Genomic DNA, 22,853 nt, shown 5'->3' with positions numbered 1-22,853 from the left:
CTGAAATAAACTCTTTCCTCTACACGTTGCTTTGGGTCATGGTGTTTATCAAAGCAATAGAAATCGACAGGGGCCAACGGTGAAAGGGATGCCTTCAGAGGGCTTGACGAGAGGATTCCAGAGTGGGTAAGAAGGATCTCTTATTGTTATTCATTCATTCTCAAGACAGGGTTTCTCTGTGTGGTCCTGGCTGTCCTGGAGCTTGCTCTGTAGACCAGGTTAGCCTTGAACTCAGAGATCCACCTGCCTCTGTCTTTTGCTATTCTCCTCACAGTTGGGTCTTACTTCTCAGGGGGGCCCTTCCCACTTATTGTCTTGGTGGGGACAAGAACAACACAGAGGCCATAATGGAGGAGGTGGCAGAGTTTCATTTATTGGCTCATCCAGTGGGCACTACCGAATTAGGAGCCTCTTGGCTCGTTTCTCTTCCTTCTTCCCGGATTCCACTTGGCCCTCAAAAGCTGGTAGAACCAGGACCAGGGGGAGCGGTCCAGGCTGGTTCTGACAGGGGTTTGCTTGGCACAGGAAGGGGACCCCATGGCAAGGTAGGACGGGTCCCCTTGACAGGAGAGGAAAGGAGCCAGCTCGGCAGGACCTCTACAGTGGGCCCTAGGAGAGGAGGAGTCCAGCCTAGGGGCGTGAATGGGTAAAAGATCCAGGATGGAAGGATGGGGGAGAGACCCCTTGGAGCCTCCTTCTGTCAAGGGCTCGGGTCCTCTGAGAGACCAGCAGGGGAGGGTAAAGAGGAAGACAGACCAGGGCTGAAGTAGGGAGGAAGCGACCACTTTTCCCAACCTCCCCAGCATGCATACCCTTGGAATCCCTCCTCTTTCTGGCCACGGTGATGTAGAGCGTACAGCCCTATCAGCTGCAGTTCCCGCAAGGCCATGTTGCTCATTTTCAGCCCGTGTCTGCCACTCACAGTTGTGCCCGAGTGACACCCTCCCCCCTCGGATCTGCCCCCATTTCTTCCCCTTCTCGAGGTGCCTTAAGGCCCCCTCCTTGGTCTGTCTGGACTGTGGCCACTACCCCTATTCAAGGAAGAGCGGTGGAGGCACGTCGGGCCTCAGAGAAGGGGCTGGCCATGGTCTTCAGCAAGGCACTGGATGGGCGGGGCGGGGCTGGAGCAGCGAGAAGAGCAGGGCTGGCCAGGGAGCCCCCACCTCCTCCAGGGCTCAGTCATCGGCTTCTGTCCTCGACCCTACAGCTGCGCCTCCCTCCTCTTTGCCAAGCCCCCTCTGGAGGAGTGTCCATGGGGAGGGGGCGCGGGAAACAGCCATCTAGGGGGTTCTCGGGTCTGAAACACTTGGGCTGGTGGCCCACTGTGGAGCGGGGGCTGGGGCTGCAGCTCTTCCCAGTGCTCGCTATTGTCTTACACTGGAGGGGTGGGGGGAGGGGAGGACCTCAGGCTGAGTCGCCCCCTCCAGAACTCTTCTTCTTAGGTCGGGTCTTCAGCGTCTTGGAAGCCACTGGCTATGGAGAGAGGATGATGGGGCTCAGCCCGGTCCCACGCCAGCGGCCCCGTTCCCCCAGGCCACACCCTGCATTCTCACCTCAGCTTTGGGCACTTTTTTGATAGATTTGGTCCTCTTGGTTGCCTTATCTCCCAGGTCATCTTCTGAGGTCTCAGTCCGGAGTTCTGCCTGGCTTGTGCTAGACCTTACACTCAGGGCAGGGTCATCTCCTAGTTAGGGGAGGAAAGGAGAATAAGGCGGGGCTGGAGAGATGGCTCAGCGGTTAAGAGCACTGGCTGCTCTTCCAGAGGTCCTGAGTTCAGTTCCCAGCAACCACATGGTGGCTCTCAACCATCTGTAATGAGATCTGGCGCCCTCTTCTGGCCTGCAGGCAGAACACTATATACATAATAAATAAATAAAGGCTGGGCTTTTCAACCCTGTCCTCTTTCCCACAGCCCCATGCCTGCCATTACCTAGGTCTTCAATGGTGTCCAGGAGACCCCCAGGGCCAGGTCGGAGGCGGCCATCGGGTCCCTGCAGTGACAGTGCATCCTCATCTCGAATGAGAGTCAGGTCCTGCATGCTGAAGCTCCGGAGCTTTTCGGACAGCACCCCCTGGCCCTAGGGTTACCACCACGCACCAAGAGAGCGGGAGGGAGGGTGGGCGGGGTGGAAACAGAGGTTAGTTACCATGGTGTTGGGATATTTCTCCCTTTGGCCAGAGGAGGAAACTGACCAGAGAGTAGAAGAAACGAGGCTGGAGCCTCGAGCTGCACAGCCCAAAGCCTCCAAGGCCTGAAGACAGGGTGGATGCACAGGGTGGGAGCCCCGGGGAGTCTGAACCCACCCCTGTCTCACCTTGGCGGCAGCTGTGACTGCGGCATTGGCGGCCAGGTTCAGGCCCCTCTTGCCCACCCTCATCATGGTCTCATAGCTCTTGTCTCGGGCTTGTGTGATATATTCGTCGATCTCCTGGAGGGACGGGAGACCCGAGAGGTAAGGCTGCAGGCAAGTTACCTTTGTTCACACCCTGGGCAAAGACACCGCCCGACCCAGGGAGCCAGGCTCCGCGAGGGCGGGCGCTGCAGGCTCTGGCCACGCCCAGGAAATGCATGTAGCTGCAGGCAGGGGAAGGCCTCAGCTGGACCAGGCTGGGCAAAGGTGGGGGCAAACCTTTTCCTTGTTGGACAGCGTAGGGTGCACGAACTTGCGGTAGAGAACGCTGGAGCCTTTGGTGTAAGGGGACAGCAGCCATATCACAAAAGCAATCTTGAGCTCGAAGTAGAAGGGGAACCTGTTGGGGGGGACAGAGGTGCCGGCAGAGCGTATGAGTTAAGGGGTACACTGGATTTAGTGGCACTGACGCTGGACAGTTCCCACCCCTCAGGGCTCTGGGGCCACCAGGTTTCCAAGAGGACCCGGAGGGAGGGGGTGGGGTGCTAAACTGAGACTCCATGTGGGAAGTAAGAAGTGACCCCAGTCGGGGTGCATGCCTATAATCCCTGCACTTGGCAGGCTGATCACACATTTGTGGCCACTCTGGGTTACCTAAGACCCTATCTTAAGCCACAAAACAAAGACCAGGCATGGGGTACTACTATCCTGAATCTCAGGCACCTGGGAAGTGGAGGCAGGAGGATCAGGAGTTCAAGGTTCTCTTCAGCTACATAGGTAGTTCAGGGTCAGCCCAGGGAACATGGGACCCTATCTCAAAAACTGAAGCAAAAAGAGACCCCAGAAGGAATTTCCCCATCAAGCAGCTCTCCTTCCGCTTCCTCCAAGAACCAGCATCTCTCCTTCTCAAGCCCTCTGTGCTGAGGTCTCCTGTCTTCCTGGTTCTTGCCTTCCTTCCGTGAAGAGGACCAGGATGGAATCTGGATCGATCCTTGCTGCCATACAATCTGCCCCCCCCCCCCCCCCCGCTTTTTATTCTTTTTTTAGTATTGGCCTCAAATATGCTTGGCTGTCAACCATTGGGTTCTACCCCTAGCCTTTGATTTTTTGGTTTTACTAAGTTGCCCAGGCAGCTCTTGGGTCTGTAGTCTTCCTTCCCCAGCCCCCCAAGTAGCTGTGCTTGCTACGTGCTCATTGGTGTGTGTGTGTGTGTGTGTGTGTGTGTGTGTGTGTGTGTGTGTGTGTCCCCGTCCATGTGCATGCACGAGTATGTAATGTAGACCAGAGGTCAAACCTGGGTATTGTTCTCTCACTGGCTTGGAGCTAGCAAGCCCTAGTAATCCACCTGTGTCTACTTCCACGAGCTGAGATTTATAAGCATGCGCCATCACGCCTTTTAAACATGGGTCCTGCGCTAACCATCAGGCTTCACCCACCCAGCCATCTCCCTCGCTCGACAATATCTTTGTTAGAATTTTCCTTGAGATGTGGTGTCACTGCGCTGTTCACGCTAGCCTTGGACCCCTAGGTGCAAGGGGTCCTCTGCTTCAGGAACAGGCACTCAGGTCCTTTGACTTTTGAGTACTGTTCTCCGTTTCCCACAGGCTTTTATGCCCAGGCCACAACCTCTCTCAAGTCTTCTACATCCTCATCAAAGCCCTCTCCTTCACTGGTACCCAGGGAATCTAGACTTGCCACCCTGAATCTTTTTGTTTTGTTTTTGTTTGTTTTGGAAGACAGGGTTTCTCTGTGTAACAGTCCAGGCTGGCCTGGAACTCAGAGATCCGCCTGGCTCTGCCTCCCGAGTGCTGGGATTAAAGGCGTGAGTCACCACCAACCGGCCCACCCTGAATCTTTTTTGTTTTTTGTTTTTTGTTTTTCCGAGACAGGGTTTCTCTGTGTAGCTTTGGAGCCTTTCCTGGAACTCATTCTGTAGCCCAGGCTGGCCTTGAACTCACAGAGATCTGCCTGCCTCTGCCTCCTGAGTGCTGGGATTTAAGGTGTGCACCTGAATCTTTTAACAAATCTCTAAATTACCTCTCTACTAAAACTATAGCTGGCAGATACAATGGCTTTATCTACAAATGAAATGATATTTTGTCTTCCAATCTTTACATTTTTTTTTGTCTCTTATTAAAAATGTTTTTGAAGTCAAGGACAACTTTATTAGAGCTTAAAAGGAAAATAAGGGCTGGAGAGATGGCTCAGAGGTCCTGAGTTCAATTCCCAGCAACCACATGGTGGCTCACAGCCATCTATAGTGAGATCTGGTGCCCTCTTCTGGCATAAAGGTTTATGTGCAGGCAGAACACTATATATAATAAATAAATATTTTTTTTAAGATTTATTTATTTATTATGTATACAGAAGAGGGCACCAGATCTCATTACAGATGGTTGTGAGCCACCATGTGGGTGCTGGGAATTGAACTCAGGTCCTCTGGAAGAGCAGTCGGTGCTCTTAACCTCTGAGCCATCTCTCCAGCCCAAATAAATATTTTTTTACAAAAAGGAAAAGAAAAAACAAACAAACAATCTCCAGGCAGGCAAGCTTCAAACTTGGCAGCTTTCTGGAAGAGGAGAATGGAAGAGAAGGAAGAAAACCATGCCATTTAAACCAGCATGGAGGCCAGACCCATGGCTGACAAGCTGTCACATGGCAGAGAAAGAGTAAAGAAGCGTAAAACGTTAGAGAAGCTCCAAGTAGCAAGGAAAACATGTTTAGAAAAGAGATGGGCAGGTGTGGTGGCGCTCACCTTCAATCCCAGCACTCAGGAGGCAGAGGCAGGGGGATCTCTGTGAGTTCGAGGCCAGCCTGGTCTACAGAGCAAGATCCAGGACAGCCAGGGCTGTTACACAGAGAAACCCTGTCTTGAAAAAAAAGAAAAGAGATGACCCAGGGTGTGGTTAAGAGAATTTGCTGCGTTTGCAGAGGACCTAGGTTCAGTTCCCAGCCCCCACGTGGTGGCTGACAACTGTAACTCCATTTCCAGGCCATCTGACTGACGACACTCACTTCTGACCTCTTCTGGGACCAGGCACACAGGTGGTGCACAGACAGACATGCAGGCCAAACACCCACACATGGAAGTATCTTTTTTCTTCTTTAAGAGAAAGTTGGGCATAGTGGTGCAGTGTACACCTGTAATCCTAGCATTTGGGAAGCTGAGGCAGGCGGATCATTGCAATTTTGAGGCTAACTTGGGCTATATAAAGGGTTCCAGCCAACCCAGCCAGAGATACATAGTGAAACTCTGTCTGGAGAAAAGAGAGGGGGGGAGGGAGAGGGAGGGAGAGGGAGAGGGGGAGAGAGGGAGAGGGAGAGAGAAGGAGATGGAGAGGGAGAGAGAATAAAGAGGAGAAGAAGAAAAATTATGCTTTTTTGAATTAAAAAACAAAACAAAACAAAAAAGCAGACTTAGGAAGGAACATGGCTGAGGCCAGTAAGCAATTGCCTTTTGTTTGGTTTTTCGAGACAGGGTTTCTCTGTGTAACAGCCCCGGCTGTCCTGGAACTTGTTCTGTAGACCAGGCTGACCTCGAACTCACAGAGATCTGCCTGCCTCTGCCTCTGAGTGCTGAGATTAAAGGCGTGTGCCACCACCGCCTGGATGCTATTGCCTCTTTTTAAAAATCGTAATCATGTATATGGTGTGTGTGTGTGTGTGTGTGTTGGTGCAGGCTCCTGCCATAGTGCATGTGTGGGGGTCAGAAGACAGTATCTGGGGCTACTTCTCTCCTTCCCCCCTTACATGGCTCGCAGGAATCAAACTCAGGTCATCAGGCTCATGTGGCAAGAGCTTTGCTGATGAGCTACCTTGCTGCCCCCTGCCCTGAGATTATGTAGCCCAGGTTGGCCTCGAAACTGCAATGATACCCCCCACCTTAAGGTCCCCAGTGCTGGGATGACAGGTGACTCCAGTTCCCTGTGCTGTGTACTCTTCAAGAGGTGCTTGCTCATGCAGTGAACATTTCTGAGTGGACTCAGACATAGTCCCTTTCCCTATAACGCGCCTACACTTCAGGCCAATTAGTGCCTGCAATGCCTTGGAAATACAGCATCCAGTGTCCACACGCTTGAACTACATGCCTGCCCCACAAACAAGGAAGATGAGATTTAGAGACTGGCCATCTGTCCACCGTCCCAGGAAGGATGAAGGAGCAGATACAGACTCACTGAATTCCACTGTGGTGCTGTGGCTGGCTGTCACCAGAAAGAAATGTGGAGGTTCTGGCTTTTTCCTCTCTGTTTGAGCTAGGGTAGCCCCAGCTGTCCTGGAACTTGCTATGGAGATTCTCCTGCCTCTGCCTCCAGGTGCTGGGATTAAAGGCGTGGGCCGCCATGCCCGGCTTCTTACTATGCTGATATCAGGCCTTTGGAGAGGTATTAAGGACACTGAGGGACTGTTGGGAGTTGGGGTCCCAATCTTCTGCCTATCTGCCTGGCTAGAGGAAGAAAGAAATCTGGGTCTTGAGATGCAAGGAGGTAACATTGGACCTCACCAGGACAGTATTATATCCGTAAGTGTCTCAGCTGTGGTAAAGAAGGCAAAGACGATCCAGTACATCATCCATTTTACCTGAGGGACAAAGGGTAGTATTAAATGAGGCCTAGGATGGAGGGGATGTAAACACCCAAGGTCCCCGAATACCAGGGCTAAGCCAAGAAAACCCAGGACCACATATTGCTACCTGCTCTAAACTGAAGTCCTGGGAAAAAGTTACCCAGGACCTCACATTTGTCAATCAGACCAAGCCTGGGTGGGGAATAGGAGACATCCCAGAACCTCTTTTGCTCAGTGCTTTGTTGGATAGTGTGGCACAAAGCCACACTCTACCCCCACCTGGAATGTGACAAAATGTGCGCCCCTCCCAATTTGTTAATGGGGGAAGAGTTGTTCACTCACATATTCCTTTACGTTTTTGGTCTTCACCGCCTTGTAGGAAGAATAGGCTGGGTACAGGGTGCCGAAGATGAGCCTAGGGAGGCAGGCATGGTTACTGGGCCCTTCTCCCTCCCAGCTCTGCATCAGCCCCTGGGGGCTAAGGTGCAAGGGGACAGAGCTCCAAAGAAGCGCCAGCTGGCTGGGGAGCTCTGGTCAGAGCAGTCAAGACTCTGAGACACACATCCAGCCTGGGTGAGTGAGGCCCTTTCCCTAGACCCAGAGGCAGGAGGATCCAAAGTGGGCCCTTCCATCAGAATCTTTGGCTATGTACAGCATGTTATAGGAGTTGAGGGGGCTGGCCACTGCCATGAGATGTCTTCCTTCTTGGCCTAATGCGCACTCAGCCCATCTGTTCATACTCTCCACTTCCTTTTCTCAGAGACAGGCTGTGTAGGACCAGTTCCCCACATCTAACATCACCTAACAGGGCACCCAACCTGGCCGCCAGAGAGACATTGGGGTCCTGGGACCAGAGGGCACAGGGCCAGGAGGCCCTGAAAGAGACAAAGAGGTTTGTAACCCCATGTCAATATAGTCTGGGGTCAGGTAGAGAAGCCCATGTCTGAGCATCCCATCAATGGGGGAGGAGGAGTCATATATCCTGTAGGGAGTTTGCCCAGGCCAGAAGCAGCCATCCTGAATGCCACACAGAGAGATAAGGCCTCTAGGGGGTGGGAAGAGGAAACTCCAGTGGTCTGAGAGGAAACCAGGACACAAGTATGTGACAACATTGAATGGGGAGAAGGGTGGGGCTGCTATGGGGATGCCAGTCCTGACGAAGGCTGAGGGGCAGAGCCCTAAACTAGAGGGTTGGCTCTCAAGCCCGGCCCCTTCAAGTGTGGGTGTTTCCCTGCCAAGGCAGGGCACTCACTGCCCGTGCTGATGTTGGGTAGTGGGGCAGAATCCTCAGGGCCAACATCTAGGCTTGTGTGTGTTTGGGGGAGGGAGGTATGTTTTCCTGTATCTGGGGGAGGTGCCAGGGCCATGGCTCCACAATGTGACTGTTACAGTGTGTCTGGAATTAAGGCCACCAAATGTTTTCCCATCCTAGGCAGACAATACACATCCTCCATCCTGTCACCTCCGCACTTTGCCCTCTCAGCACCTCGGCTTCCATGCCCAGTCTTCCCCCCTGCATGCCTTGGACAGGTGTCCTCATCCACAGTCAGTGGAAGTAGGAGGAAGGCCTGAAATCTTTGGGATCTGAGCTCTGGAATGATGGGGCTCCTGCCACGTTCCCCACTCTTCCTGAGGGAAAGGAAGGTCTTGTACGCTGGGCTCCTCCAGCCTAGATCTGCTCAGTGGGGGAGGGGATGTGCCCGCCTCCCCTTATAAATCAGTAGCTGCTCAGCCTCTAGGATGGGGGAGGGCGCAGGAGCAAGGCAATTAAGAATAAACAGGTTTTAAAAATAATATGGGTGAGGTCTCTGGGAAACCAGGCCTGCCATGCTCCCGCTATGCTCCCCTTCCAGTCTTCCGTCTCACATCTCTGTCTCTGGGGACACCACATAGGGACCCTGGGCTGATCCATCCCAGGCTTGAATACCGCGCCCTCCATCACCGGCCCCCCTCACCCCCAACCCGGGCGAGCCCCGCTGCCTCCGCACTCACACCACCAGGCGAGAGATGATCCAGGACACCATGGTGGGGCGGGGACCCAGCCTGGGCGAGGATGCTGCTGCCCGAGGCCGGCGGTGGAGGCAGCAGGAGCTGCAGTTAGCAGCGGCAGCCGCCGTGGGGTCAGCGGAACGCGGAGTTGCCGCCGTTAAAGGGGAGGTCCCTGCCGCAGCAGCGGGCCGTGGGCGGTGGCGGCTCTTAAAGGGGAGGCCGCGGTGTCGGCGCGCCCCCCCAGCACCTGCTGTGGCTGGGCATGCGCCTTCACCCTCAGTGCCCAGCCTTGCTCTAAATCGCTTGTTCACTTTGCTTGAGCTTCAAGCTGGAGGCCAAGCTCTCGGCGGGGACCCTTTTGCTTCCATCCTTTGACATCAGCTTCCACCCACCTCCGGCCCTGCCCACATCAGGTTGAAGGCTTAAAAATCCCCCCCGAGGGGCAACAGCTGCTTTATTGCTTAACTGCCAGGCACCGTGTTTAGAGCTTCGCATGTTATTTCATTGAATCCTCACAACTACCCTATAAGGCAGAAGTTATAATTAGCCTCATCTTGAAGGTGGGGGTTATTGGTTCGCTACTATGAGGGTCACAAAACCACCAAGTCACACTTGTTATGATATGAAACTAAGAAGTTTATTTTACAGGCTACATGCTCCAAACACTGACCATCAAAAACTCTTTCACTGTACAGGCCCCATAAGGACGTCTACCTGGGCGCTTGGGGCCAGGCACAGCTGCACCTGCCCACCCCAGTCCTCGTCAATAACCGCCAATTCCCAGATTAAAGGGAACCTGCCCACATGGTTTGATCGGACTTTTGGGTGGTAAATTGTGCTGGGGTTAGGGATATATGAGATTTAATTTCACAGGCAGGGGGTAGGAGAGAGAGGAGTGGGTCTCAAGTCAGTGAAAAGTCCGGAGACCTCAGCTCCACCCCCATCAGAGTACCACCGGTAGTGGATGTCCTAATTCTGAAGACATTTATATCCAGAATGTAGGCTAGCTTGCCTCCTGATTTTCACCAAAGCAACTTCATTCCAAAGCATCCCTCCTCCACTGCCCTCCTTCTCGTCCCACTTTAAAGCTGCCGCATCCTGGTGTCTTTATGTTGAGGTATAATCCTTTTGGTGACCACACTATTAACCTGTCCCATCCAGGCTGTAAGGACATGCTCACAGCTCTGTATTTCAATTCAAAGACTCTGATTCAAACCTAGCACCCTTGAAAAACACAAACGGTCTATTTGTAGCCTGATAATTATGTTTCTGGGCTCAAATGCTTTGGAAGGTGTTTTCAAACAGGCTTCAGAGATGCGGGCCTCTGATGGTGCCTCTTGCTTTTCTGTACAACTCCCTTCCCAAAAGGCCCCCTTTACCTAGAATGCAGTCTGTCCTTACCCAGAGAACACTTTCCTTTTGCTTAATAAATAAACAGAACCCCAGTTGGGTCCCCTTCCACTGTTTGAGGTTACCTAGGCCACACACTTGTGGTATGCAGCCGCAGAACCTCACAACCTTGCCTGGAGTTTTGTTCAGGCTGCTGTTCTCTCGTCCTGCACCCTAGAGAAAGAAGGAGGACCCCACTTACCCCTTTTTGTTCACTGAGAATAAACTACAGGGAAACAATCCCTCTGCCCACTCACCAATTAACTCAGGTGGTTGCTTCCTAGCCTCCCTGGGCACAAGGCAACAGTGAAGGGCGATCACCAGGCGCAGGGCGGCAAGTAGACCTGAAATCAACCCCCATCTCTTAACTAACTGCCCACAGTGTGGTCTTGATGTTAGAAAGGTTGGCACACAAAGAATTTTGTCTACTCCAAACAGATTTGTTAGATTTTTAATAAGAACATGGAAATCCCAATCAGCCCTTCAATAAAATTAAGTACAGAAAGTGAAATTAAAAGTATTCTACAGTAAATGACTTTTATTAAAAAAAAAAAGAAAAAAAAAAGGTAACTGTGAACATATGACCAAGGCTGCGGGGCGGGACACCGGGAAAGAGATACATTTCCCAACGTATCTATGAGCCAGTGAATTCCATCATTTCCAAGTAAATTCTTAATAAAAACTCCACTGAGTTGTAAAGTTTTGTTGAAAATATTTCCAGACAAAACTCCAAAATAAAAACAAAAAACTCTTATACTGGAAACCAAACTTTCCACCCCATTTGGAAACATCCGAGGAGTCCTGTGGAACGCTGGCAGTCGGCAAACAGCTCCTGGGGTCAGCAGTGTGCACACGGGGAGCGCTCCACAGCTCAGACATGACACAGTTCTTTCTCAGACAACTGTTCCCTCCAGATAAGACAGAGAGGAGGGAGAAACTCAAAGAATTTTAATTAAACGCCAATTCTTCTAAATTACGCTTTGGCTGATCTTGTGCTATAAGGGGCAGCTGAGTTCTAAAAATCAGATCTTTTCAAAGAGTTTTATTGAAAGGAAGACTAAAGTAATGTGCCTTTCCTCAGAGTCCAGGAAAACAACTGTGTTATTTCAAAAGTTCTAAAAATATCTACTTTCATGAAATAGTAACTATTTCACTACAAACCTATTTTTCACTAAATACACACGTTTCCTAATCCTGGAGCCTCCTGGGAAAAGCCGTGGGCTCTCCCTGGGTCCTGAAGACTCCAATGTTCACAGAGAGTATGGGGAATGGCTGCTCCCCCATCTCCTGGGATGGGCCAGGTCAGAAGTCATGTGCGGAGACACAGCCAGGCTTCCACCCGGCACATTCAATCATCACCTTTCTTTACCATTCTGACTTCCTCCGCCTCCAAACACAGTCCCACTTAGCTAGGCACAAGAGGAACAGAGAAGGAAGGTGTGCCCACATTCCTGGTTTCCATGGTCTCAAACCAGGAGAATGTGCAGGAAAGCCCAGCGATGTTCAAGCAACCTGGATTCCCAAAAGGCCACTGGATGGGAATGTGGCACCCTCGGCTTCGAGTCTGAAACTGTGTGTGAGCAGTGCGGTTTTCTTGTGTCGACCTTCAGTGTTGAGGCAGCATAGAGAGAGGGGCTGGAGAGTTGTAATACTGACCACACTGGCTCGGGGAAGGGCGGCTGCTCCTGCAGAGAGCCCTGCTCTTCCCTGGTGAGTGTTGTGAAAGGCCTGCTTCACAGGAGAGCTGGGAGGTCCCCAGGCCTTACGACCTTGCCAGTTTGGATTCGTGGGCCTTGAGAGTACCAACAGCATCTTTCACTGCATGGTATATGATGTTCTTCACCTGGAGAGAATTAGCACTGTCAGTCCAGGGCAGCTCACAAATGAGATCCATGACCTACTCCAACAACAAGCCACTGAAGCTAATGGGGACACCCCGGCAGTACCTATGCGCTTCCCAAACCAAGCCCCAATGAGTTATAAGTCATGCAGGGTATGAGGGTCACACTCAAGGAAGAACGTGTACAGCCACCATCCCTCCTGTTCTCACTAGGTGCTGGGCAGTGTCATAAAGCTATTAGGTAGACTGCTGGTTAATCTTTGCCATGAGCCCATGAAGTACATTTTATCAGGAGCCTTGTTTAAAGATATGAGACTGAGAAGATCAAGTTACAGGGAACTGGAGCGGGCACCGTGGCACATGTCTGTAATCCCAATGGCTGAGGCCAACCTGGACAAAAGACTGTCCAAAATACTCCTGCCCAAGACCCCACATCGATAAACAGTGCCCGTGGGTAGGCAACGGGATATCTGCACGAGGTGGGTTCAGTGACTAGCCTCTGGTCCCCAGGCTTAGCTGCAAGTGCCGTCCGTCACTCACTGAGCCATCTTGCCAGCTCCCCTCCCCCATTTCCGAGACAGGGTGTTACTATTTAGCCAAGGCTGGCCTCTAACTCTATGAGCTTCTTAATTTAGATTCACAAGTAATGGGATTACAAGAATGTGCCACCAGGCCTAGAGCTTATGTGTCTATTCTCATTTGTCTAAAAGAGACATATTTTACATGTGATGTTGGAAGATTTCACTAACGTTATTAAAATAAACTGTCAGGCTGAAGACTTTAAAAGGACTGAGAAGAAGAGTATTATTTCTAGGGTGGAAAAGTAAGACAAAAGGACACACTGGCACTTTAACAGTGTTGTATGTGTATATATGTGTATTTCATGTATATGTATGACACAAGAGGCCCTCTGCCTCTACTGATCCTTTTCTGTTACTTAACAAAACTGCACTGTGTCCTGTGTTTCCGATTTGTGCTGGGGAAAGTCGTCAACGAGACAAACTTCTGCCTTCACCAAGCTTAATTAAGCTTACATTTTAGCAAGCTAGCCACGAACAAGTCAGAGAACAGAGTGAGTCAGATGGTGAAACCATTACAGAAAAGCCAAGTGATCAATGGGCCTGGGGTCTAGCAGAGCTGAGGCTGCCATCACAGTGTTCTCAGAGTGACATGTACGTATGTGCACGTACACACTGAGTACCAGGGGGCATGTGTGGAGGAGGAAGCCTTTATACGTCCAGACATAGTTTTCCAGAGCCATTTCTCTACCAGAAACTACCCTATGTGGAGAATGTGTCTACGTGAGCATTACCTGGGAAGACAGGAAAGATTATTTACCTGTAGTTTATCCTCATGATTCGTATGAGTGTTGGAGAGATGCCTGAATTCCTGAGTCAGGCGGAAACAGTGCTTCACGTGCTCTGGAGATACAAAGTCTTCTGCTACTTTTATGCAACTATACAGATTGTGAACCTGGGATGAGGCAAGTACAGCAGGAAAATGTAGACATTAGAGATTCAGTAACTCATAAGAAAACGCCACTAAGCTGTGGCAGCACACGCCTTTAATCTCAGCACCTCAGGAGGGCAGGTGGACCTCTGTGAGTTTGAGACCAGCCTGATCTACACAGGAAGTTCCAGGAGGCAGAGGCAGAGGCAGAGGCAGGTGGATCTCTGAGTTTCAGGCTAGCCTCGTCTAGAGAGTGAATTCCAGGACAGCCAGGGCTACATAGCAAGACCCTGTCTTGAAAACAAAACAAAACAAAAAATTTAGATGGTACACACCCTTAGTCCTAGTACTTGGGAGGCAGAGACAGATCTCTGTATGTTAAAAACAAACAAACAGAGCCGGGCGGTGGTGGCGCACGCCTTTAACCCCAGCACTCGGGAGGCAGAGCCAGGCGGATCTCTGTGAGTTCGAGGCCAGCCTGGTCTCCAAAGCGAGTTCCAGGAAAGGCGCAAAGCTACACAGAGAAACCCTGTCTCAAAAAACAAAAAACAAACAAACAAACAAAAAACAAACAAACAGGCCGGCGGTGGTGGTGGTGGTGGTGGTGGTGGTGGTGGTGGTGGTGGTGGTGGTGGTGGCGCACGCCTTTAATCCCAACACTCGGGAGGCAGAGGCAGGTGGATCTCTGTGAGTTTGAGGTCAGCCTAGTCTCCAAAGAGAGTTCCAGGAAAGGTGCAAAGCTACACAGAGAAACCCTGTCTTGAAAAACAAACAAACAAACAAACAACCCCCCCCCCCAATAAAAACCCAAACCAAAACCCAGAAAACAACGCCCTCCAAAACAAACAACCAAATAAGCATTGAGAGTTACAAGGAATCAAATGAAAAACTCCCAAGTCATGATACTAGAGCGACCAGCCTGACGCTGCTACTTAGAGCTACAGACAGCAGCACAGGAGCACCGTGGGGCTGCACGGCCAGCCTCCACGTCAACCCACCTGGTGTGGGGCCCCAGCAGGGATGAAGACAGCATCGCCCAGGAACTGCACAATGGCCCAGCCTTGCACACCGTACTCCTCAAAGAGTCGCTTTCGGAGGATCTGGTCCAGATACCAACTTTGGTCATGAATTGGGTCATGATCAGGAGGATTCTCTTGGCCTTGCTCTTCTCCAACCTGAAATCATAATCAAAATTAAAAAAAAAAAGAAAAAAAAAAGTAGCTTTTCCTTCCCCAGGTTCTCCAGTTCTATTTGCCCAGAGTCAATTGTGCTCTAAAACACTACATGGAGAAGTCCAGAAAGGATTTGAAGTTCGAAACTGTTTATTATGGTGACATCAAAGACTCCCCACTGTCCAGCACAACCTCATGCTAGACACGTTCTATCCTCGTCTAGGGTAGCTGTCTCTCAGGGCTCTGTTCCGGGTTAGACGGCTGTGAGGGCCCAGAGAGCACGTGTTCAATACTCTTGATGCAGTAACGGCTCCCAACGGACAAAAGGAGCCACGAGGGCGAATCAGAAGAGACCTCCATAAGCCCGTGTGGTGGCACATACTAGCAGGATTTGCTTAAGGAGGTGGAGGCAGGAGAACCATGAGTTTGAGGTCAGCCTGGGCTACACAGAGCCCCGCAGTGGTGGTGCATGCCTCTAATCCCACCACACGGGAGGGAGGCAGAGGCTGGTGAAACAGTTCGAGCAGCCTGGTCGACAGAGGGAGTTCCAGGACAGCCAGGGCTACACAGAGAAACCCTGTCTAGAAAAAACAAACAACAACAAAAAAAGAAGCTCCACAAGATAACCTCTTTTTGTCTCGTGTGTTTTAGTACCATTGTTGTTGAACTCTTACCGACCCTTATTAACTCAGTATTTAGTACCAGTATGCATATATAGGGAAAAAAAGATGTAGGGAGCCTCCTAGGGGTCATGGAATGCATTACCCCTTAAACACACAAAGTATCTTCTTCACTCTGCTGAACCTGTGTTAGTGTGAGCTCAGGCCCCTGGGCATTTGGAAAGGTTCCTTGGCTAACAGGTCCTTCTCTTTTCCTCAGCAGGGCTGAAGATGGAACCCAGAACCTTATGCTTTTGCTTTTTATTTCTTCATTTATTGGCCTTTTGAGACAGGGTTTCTCTGTAGCCATGGCTGTCCTGGAACTTGCTCTGTAGACCAGGCTAGCCTGGAACTCACAGAGATCCGCCTGCCTCTGCCTCCAGAGTGCTGGGATTAAAGGTGTGTGCCACCAGGCCTAGTCAAATTTTATTTATGTATTTTATGTATACGAGCACTCTATTTGTACATATCCTGCTGCAGGCCAGAAGGCGGCATCGGATTCTATTATAGATGGTTGGGAGCCACCACATGGTTGCTGGGAATTGAACTCAGGACCTCTGGAAGAGCAGCCAGTGCTCTTAACCTCTGAGCCATCTCTCCAGCCCCCTCCCCCCTTTTAAAAAGACTTATTTTGATTGTATGTGTATGAGGATTTTGCTTGCATGTATGATGTCTGTGCACCAACCACATGAGTGCCTTGTGCCTGAAGACTTCAGAAGATTGACAAATGAACTGGGTCCTCTGCAAGAGCAACATGTGGTCTTAACTGCTGAGTCACCATCTCCAGCCTCAAGCTCTTTGGGTTTTGTTTGTTTGTTTGTTTTTTTGAGCTAGGGTCTCTCTATGCAGTCCAGGTTGCCTTCTAACTGTGATCTTCCTAACTCAAGTGCTGGAATTACAGGCCAACACCATGCCTTGTCTAAACAGGTCTGCACTACTCTCACTTCACGTGAGACCTTGGTGGCTCCTAGCTCCTAGCCTGGAGCTGAGGACGCAGTCCAGCAGGGACACACCTTCCTGAGCAGTTCTCGGATCTTCTCTGCATCCTTGGCTGCATAGATGTGCCATAAAGCCCCTGGCTTCTCTTTCCCGTCATGAATCCTCTGCTTGGTCACCTCATCAGCATCTCCCTCATCAATCGTTTTGAGGACTTCTGAAAAGAACAAGTGGTGATGGTAAAGTAAGCAGTCTGATCAGGACCTCTAGGGAAAATGCCCAATCAAAACAAGTTTGGGCTCTGTTCTTCTCTATCTGAGTCATATCACAAGAATCAAGAACCAAAACTTGCTAGGCATGGTGGCGCACGCCTTTAATCTCATCACTTGAGGCAGAGGCAGGGGGATCTCTGAGTTTGAGGCCAGCCGGGTCTACAGATGGAGTTCTACTAGACCCTGTTTTTAAGAAAGAATCAAAACTCATCTGGGGGCTGGTGAGATCGTCCAGCAGTAAAGCTGGACTCCTGCTGTCGTGTCTGATGACCTGAGCTGGACCCCAGGGACCCAGGTGGTGGATAGAGAGAATGACAGGGTCTCACTATGTAGCCTTGGCTGGCCTGGAATTCACTACATAGACAGGCTGGCCTTCATCTCTCAGAGACCCACCTGCCTCTTCCTTCCAAGTGTTGGGACTAAAGGTGTGCGTGGCCACTCCCGGCTTCTTACGGGAAGCAAACTTAGGTCTTCATGCTTGCCTTACAACTCAACCTCTACGTTCACCTTTGCTTGTGCACGGGACCTGGCTTGGCCACTTACCATTAGAGCTGATACAGGTAATAAGTCAAGTAGATGCTCAGTCCTGTTTTTTTTTCCTTCATTGTTTGAGACAAGGTTTCTCTGTTATAGCCCTGGCTGTCCTAGAACTTGCTTTGTAGACTAGATTGGCCTCGAACTCACAGAGACCCGCCTGTTTCTGCCTCCCACGTGCTGGAACTAAAGGAGTGCGCCAGCAGTCCTTTCTTATTTAAAAAAAAAAATATTTGTTTTTATTTGTTTACATGCATGTGTGTGTGAGTTTGTGTACCACATGTATACAGGCGCTAGAGAGCATCAAATCCCTTGGAGCTGGAATTAAAGGAGGTTGTGAGCCTCCTGCTGTGGGTGCTGGGAACTGAACCAAAGGGCTGTACACTTTTCTTTTCTTTTTTTTGGCTTTTCAAGACGGAGTTTTTCTGTGTAGCTTTGGTGCCTGTCCTGGATCTCACTCTGTAGACCAGGCTGGCCTCGAACTCACAGAGATCCGCCTGGCTCTGCCTCCCGAGTGCTGGGATTAAAGGTGTGTGCCGCCGGGCGGTGGTGGCGCACGCCTTTAATCCCAGCACTCGGGAGGCAGAGCCAGGCGGATCTCTGTGAGTTCGAGGCCAGCCTGGACTACCAAGTGAGTTCCAGGAAAGGCGCAAAGCTACACAGAGAAACCCTGTCTCGAAAAACCAAAAAAAAAAAAAAAAAAAAAGGTGTGTGCCACTGTTGCCTGGCTAGGGCAGTGCACTTAAAAAAAAAAAAGAAAAGCTTATTTATTTATCTATTTTTTCATTCATTCATTCACTCGTTTGTTTGTTTATTTATTTATTTATTAATTATGTAGGCAGTGTTCTGCCTGCAGGCCAGAAGAGGGCACCAGATCTCATTACAGATGGTTGTGAGAGCCACCATATAGTTGCTGGTAATTGAACTCAGGACCTCTGGAAGAACAGCCAGTGCTCTTAACCTCTGAGCCATCTCTCCAGCCCGGCAGTGCACTTTTAAGCACTGTGCCCTGGCCCCAGTCCTCTGTCCTTTTTTTGTAGGCTACATACTTGAACATTCCCTGAAAGGCAAAACTCTAGTCAAAGGTTGACAAGCAGCACTCTGCTAGAATTTCCCATTGTCTAACAATTTTCACCAGGTGCATATGAAGCCTGGAAGGAACTTAAGAAAAAACCACTATATCTGACTGAGGAGAAGCATCAGTTACTCTACTTCTTAGGGCAAGCCTCATTAAAGTGATCTTTCTAGAAAACCTACCTTCATCATGAGCACCCTCCCCGACAGGGATCCCAACATACACCATCACATTAACAGCATCAGACACATCTAAATGAAGGTTTGTTGTACCAACTCTTCTATCTTCTGCTGTTATCAAGCCTAAAGAAGGGAGGAAAATATGAAAGCTGAAGGGGTGCTATTCCAAAGGACCCATGCCAACCCTGAAAATATGCGCAAGTACCCCTGGGAGAGGAGGGTATACCTGTTTATCAAGAAGTCGGTGCAGTGGTAGAATGCTTTGGCTAACATGCTCAGGCCCTAGGTTAAATCTCTAGTACTACAGGGTACAGGGGCTGTGCACCCAGAGGGAGGAGGAGAGTAGACAGGGCAGGGAGGAGAGAGGAGAGGGAACGAGCATCAGCTAAAGCACCACCTTTATCTTTCTTTCATACAGTTTAAGACTCTAGAAATGAGTCTTAATTGGTCCACATAGAACCAGCACTCATTACAGAACCAAGCCACTGCTTGAAAATGGCCCCTTTCTTGAAATTCAAAACCTACAGCATAAGGGACATTCAGACAGAACTCAACTTTCACAGTATTTTACTTTAGGTCATTTTTTAACTTAATAGAATACAGGCATGATAGTGAGGTATTTGGCATTCTTTAGTTTTAGCAAAACTAAAGAATAAAACTAAGAATATGTCTGTTTGAGTAGAATTTGAGAACTTTTTTTTTTCTTTCTTTCCCCAAGACAGGGTTTCTCTGTGTAGCCCTGGCTATCCTGGATCTCACTCTGTAGACCAGGCTGGCCTTGAACTCAGAGAGATCCACCTGCCTCTGCCTCCCGAGTGCTGGGATTAAAGATGTGCACCCCCATCGCCTGGTGAGAAGAAACTGTTTCTAATAGATTTACAAGTTTATGAATGGTACACAAATCAGTACTGACAAAGGAAACATTCAAAACCACCCTGGGTATGACGTACCCCAGCACATGTCACCTGCCCCAATCATCACTGTTTATGAAATGACAACAGCAGTCCCCCAGGGGACATTCTGTCCTCCCCCTCATACCATAGGCGTTGTACATCTTGGGTCCCAGATCAGGCCTTACAAAGTAGCTGGGCAGCCTAGAAGCCAGATTGAGCCTGCCATCTCGTTTGGTATATTCTGGCAGAGGAAGATTCTCCATCAGATCTTCAAACCTAAGAAAGGGCAGGAAAGATGATTCAGCTTGTTACAGGGAGACAAAAAGAGGCAGTGTTCACGTCTGTGATTATGTTGTGTTGATGTCAGCCAGGCACGGGCCTCTGAGGACGGCACTCCCTGAAATCACTAACCTTGTTGGCATCATGTCCCGAAAATCTTCCCCAGGGGGCCAGTCTTTGAGTTTGAGCACCATTGGCTGCCCATCTTCTGACCGCAGTCTCTCTACAAGACAGACAACATTCTCATAAACCTACTGCTACTCTTCTAGGGGCCGAGTCTCTGGAGATAAAAGCTCCTATTTCCCATGGACCAGTTGAGTGGGCTTGCTTTCTCCACCCACTGCTGTGTGTCATGTCTCTCCATTTCACAGGAGTCCTGCTCCCTCCTCGGTGCTATAGAGCTCCGTGCAACCCATGTGTTACCTGAGCCACAGGCCTGTTCTGGGAGCCACAGGCCTGCCATGCAGCTGGAGAGGGGCACTGAGACAGAAGGTCCTCCCGACAAGAGGACACTGTTACTTCAGGCGCAGGACCAAGTATTGGGATGCTTACTACCCACTGTCACTATGTAACCAGATAACAAAGCTCCTTACTGCATATAATCTCAAAGCCGTCCCAGAAGTCCCGAACTTTGACGTCAGAAATGATAGCACAGTTCCTGCAGTTCACCAAGTCCACATCCTGGTCTCCAAACTCCTGGCTAAAGGCTTCTGGCTTCCAGAGTTCAGACTTGAGCTTTTTATGGACTCCTGAAACTAGCACTGGCTGTGGAAACAAAGAGAACCCATCAGAACAATCTAGGAAATATATGAAAACCTACTGTTATTCTCCAGTATAGAATCTACAGAGTCCCTCTGTTAGCTACAGAGAATGGGAAGTGGCTCTACTCTGTGGTTACAGTAGGCTCTCACTCGGAACACTCACTGAGGAACTTCTTCCTTGGCATCTGTCAGTACTGAGGTGAGGAGACACAAATGGCAAAGGCAACTTTGGGAATATCTCCTCACACTAAAATGCAAACAGGTGACTCCCTAAGTGTCTCCTTCCTCAAGCACCTGCTAAAGTATAAAAATCATGGAGTATAAAAATCACATTATCACATACACCACTGAAGACTCAAATACCCAGAATCCTGCTACTCTAACTCATACCTTACCCTATCCAGCACTACACTTGGGATTCTCCTCCAAAGGTGAGAATCACCAATGGCAGCTCAGTACCCACTGGAATGTCAACTTTGTATTACAAATACAAAGTACCGCCTAACATTAAAAGATACACAAAGTGTTCTTAGGGATCGCCTTGATTTTGTTTTGTTTTTTTGTGACAGGGCGTCTCTGTGTGACAGCTCTGGCTGTCCTGGACTGCTGTGTATTGACCAGACTGGCCTGGAACTCATAGAGATCCTGCTGAGTACTGGGGTTAAAGGCGTGCACCACCGCCGCCAGCTTTCCTTGATTTCGAAAAGCAATGTCAACTTGAAATAGCAAGGATATCTTTACTGCACATACAGTACATCCATCTTCCTGGCAGCAGACTTCCAGACAGGCCTAGGGTTTCCTTGGCGGCTGTGGCTGCCAGGGAAACAGCAGGCAGAAAACAACTGAGCTCTGCTTACCTGGCCTTGTTTCCAGCACTCTCGGAAGATCTTCCAGTTGTTTTTGTTGCTGGGGTCGTGGAGACACAGAAGCCTCCCGTCACAGAGCCAGGAATGAGAAGTATGGGGGTCTAGCACATTTAACCCCATCACCATCTCCTTCACTTCCTTCTGGGTATCTGTCAAGTTGCAGGACCGCTTTGAAGAATCTGAGGTTTTCTTATTTTCTACCACCGAGGCAATGATGTGGTCGAGAAAGTTGGGTAGGCTGGCTTTGCTCTTCACTCCCTTCACAGACAAACCCTCAGGTAAGCTTGACTCAAGCACCACAAGAACATTAAAGAAACTGTCTCACTGTCTCGCAGTTATAGTTCCAAGTTCTACCTATCTAATTAAATCCCATACAAACTCCTAAGATGTCTTCTGTAATTGGGGGGGGGGGGGGGGGGGGGGACACGGGACACGGCAAAAAGTCACTAATTTTTAGTATCTTAAATTCCTCAGCCTTTAGTATTTTCTTACATTTATGAAAGTACAGATCTTTTTTGTTTTGTCTTTTTGAGACAAGGTTTCTCTGTGTAGTCTTAGAACTCTCTCCGTAGACCAGGATGGCCACCTGTTTCTGCCTCGAGCTGGGATTAGAGGTGTGTGCCTCCAAGCCTGGTAAGGAAGATCTCTTAAGACCCGGGAAATACATCTTTAGCACTGAACTCTGTGTTAAGTACATGCATTTAGACTACAGAGTTCATAAAATGCTATAACTGATTTAAAAAGGTTAATTTAGAAAACTTTCTCTTGACCGGTGAGATGGATCAGTGGGTAAAGGTGACTTGATTTCTCTCCTGGGACCCACAAAGTAGAAGGACAGGCATGAACTCTGCACATGATCCGCAGTGGCAGGTGAACGTCCACTCAGGTACTAGAAAGGCAGCAGTTTCCTGGCACAGAACACTTATCTCAACAATCACCATCTGAGAACCACATACTCTAAAAGTGGTCTCTACTTGGCCAGGCGGTGGTGGCGCACGCCTTTAATCCCAGCACTCGGGAGGCAGAGCCAGGCGGATCTCTGTGAGTTCGAGGCCAGCCTGGACTACCAAGTGAGTTCCAGGAAAGGCGCAAAGCTACACAGAGAAACCCTGTCTCGAAAAACAAAAACAAAAACAAAAAAAAAAAAAACAACAAAAAAAAAAGTGGTCTCTACCCTCCCTCTGTTACCATCTACTTGGAATTTCTCCTGTCTCAGCTGATGGGAGGAAAGCTCACAATCACTGGAGGGGAAGGCACCCTGGGAAAGTCACAGCAGAGAGGACTCCTATAAACCTGACAATCCTGTCTGAAGCAGTACTGTCCACTTATACCGCTGGATGTGATGGCAGGTGGGTCTCTGTGAGTCCAAGGCCAACCTTGTCAACACAGCATTCCCAGCCAGCCAGGGCTACATAGTGAAACCCTGCCTCAACAGACTAAAAATACATAATCACATAATGTTGGGGGGGGGGGGGGGTCAGGAAAGGAAACGGGGGTATATGCAAGTACAAACATATATTTTTGAAATTACTTACCTAAAAAGAAATAACCTACATCATAAAGATCCAACTACCTATGATTTCAGACCGCACCCATTAATCATAAATAGCATCAGAAATATATTTATGTACTTGTTTAATCTACAA

The 22,853-nt window shown here is 49.7% G+C and overlaps 2 protein-coding genes across 4 annotated transcripts in view; both read right to left on the bottom strand.

Moving 5' to 3' along the window:
• Positions 1 to 348: 348 nt before the first annotated feature.
• Reep2 (receptor accessory protein 2) lies at positions 349 to 9,109 on the bottom strand. 2 transcript variants are annotated; one of them, XM_052741865.1, is made up of 8 exons: positions 8,907 to 9,105; positions 7,257 to 7,329; positions 6,853 to 6,929; positions 2,631 to 2,751; positions 2,316 to 2,429; positions 1,931 to 2,078; positions 1,554 to 1,684; positions 349 to 1,473 (listed from the first exon to the last, which is right to left on the bottom strand). In XM_052741865.1, the coding sequence occupies exons 1-8, from the start codon at positions 8,936 to 8,938 to the stop codon at positions 1,405 to 1,407; spliced, it is 765 nt and encodes a 254-aa protein (XP_052597825.1). In that variant the 5' UTR covers positions 8,939 to 9,105; the 3' UTR covers positions 349 to 1,404. The 2 variants fall into 2 exon arrangements, with proteins under 2 accessions (XP_052597825.1, XP_052597826.1); XM_052741866.1 differs by lacking the exons at positions 6,853 to 6,929; positions 7,257 to 7,329 and having other exon boundaries at positions 8,907 to 9,109.
• Positions 9,110 to 10,727: 1,618 nt separating this feature from the next.
• Kdm3b (lysine demethylase 3B) overlaps positions 10,728 to 22,853 on the bottom strand; it is a 63,118-nt gene continuing 50,992 nt past the window's right edge. For both annotated transcript variants that reach the window (XM_052741863.1, XM_052741864.1), the window contains 9 exons: positions 21,199 to 21,465; positions 20,174 to 20,345; positions 19,713 to 19,803; positions 19,447 to 19,577; positions 18,412 to 18,531; positions 16,426 to 16,565; positions 14,580 to 14,756; positions 13,471 to 13,605; positions 10,728 to 12,135 (listed from right to left, as the gene is read on the bottom strand). In XM_052741863.1, the coding sequence (XP_052597823.1) occupies positions 12,055 to 12,135; positions 13,471 to 13,605; positions 14,580 to 14,756; positions 16,426 to 16,565; positions 18,412 to 18,531; positions 19,447 to 19,577; positions 19,713 to 19,803; positions 20,174 to 20,345; positions 21,199 to 21,465 (1,314 nt within the window). In that variant the 3' untranslated portion in view covers positions 10,728 to 12,054. The remainder of the gene's footprint in view (positions 12,136 to 13,470; positions 13,606 to 14,579; positions 14,757 to 16,425; positions 16,566 to 18,411; positions 18,532 to 19,446; positions 19,578 to 19,712; positions 19,804 to 20,173; positions 20,346 to 21,198; positions 21,466 to 22,853) is intronic.

Source organism: Peromyscus californicus, unplaced genomic scaffold, assembly GCF_007827085.1.
Source record: "Peromyscus californicus insignis strain IS unplaced genomic scaffold, ASM782708v3 Scaffold_17__1_contigs__length_78620276, whole genome shotgun sequence".
NCBI lineage: Eukaryota > Metazoa > Chordata > Mammalia > Rodentia > Cricetidae > Peromyscus > Peromyscus californicus.
This window is presented reverse-complemented; position numbering and strand designations above follow the sequence as displayed.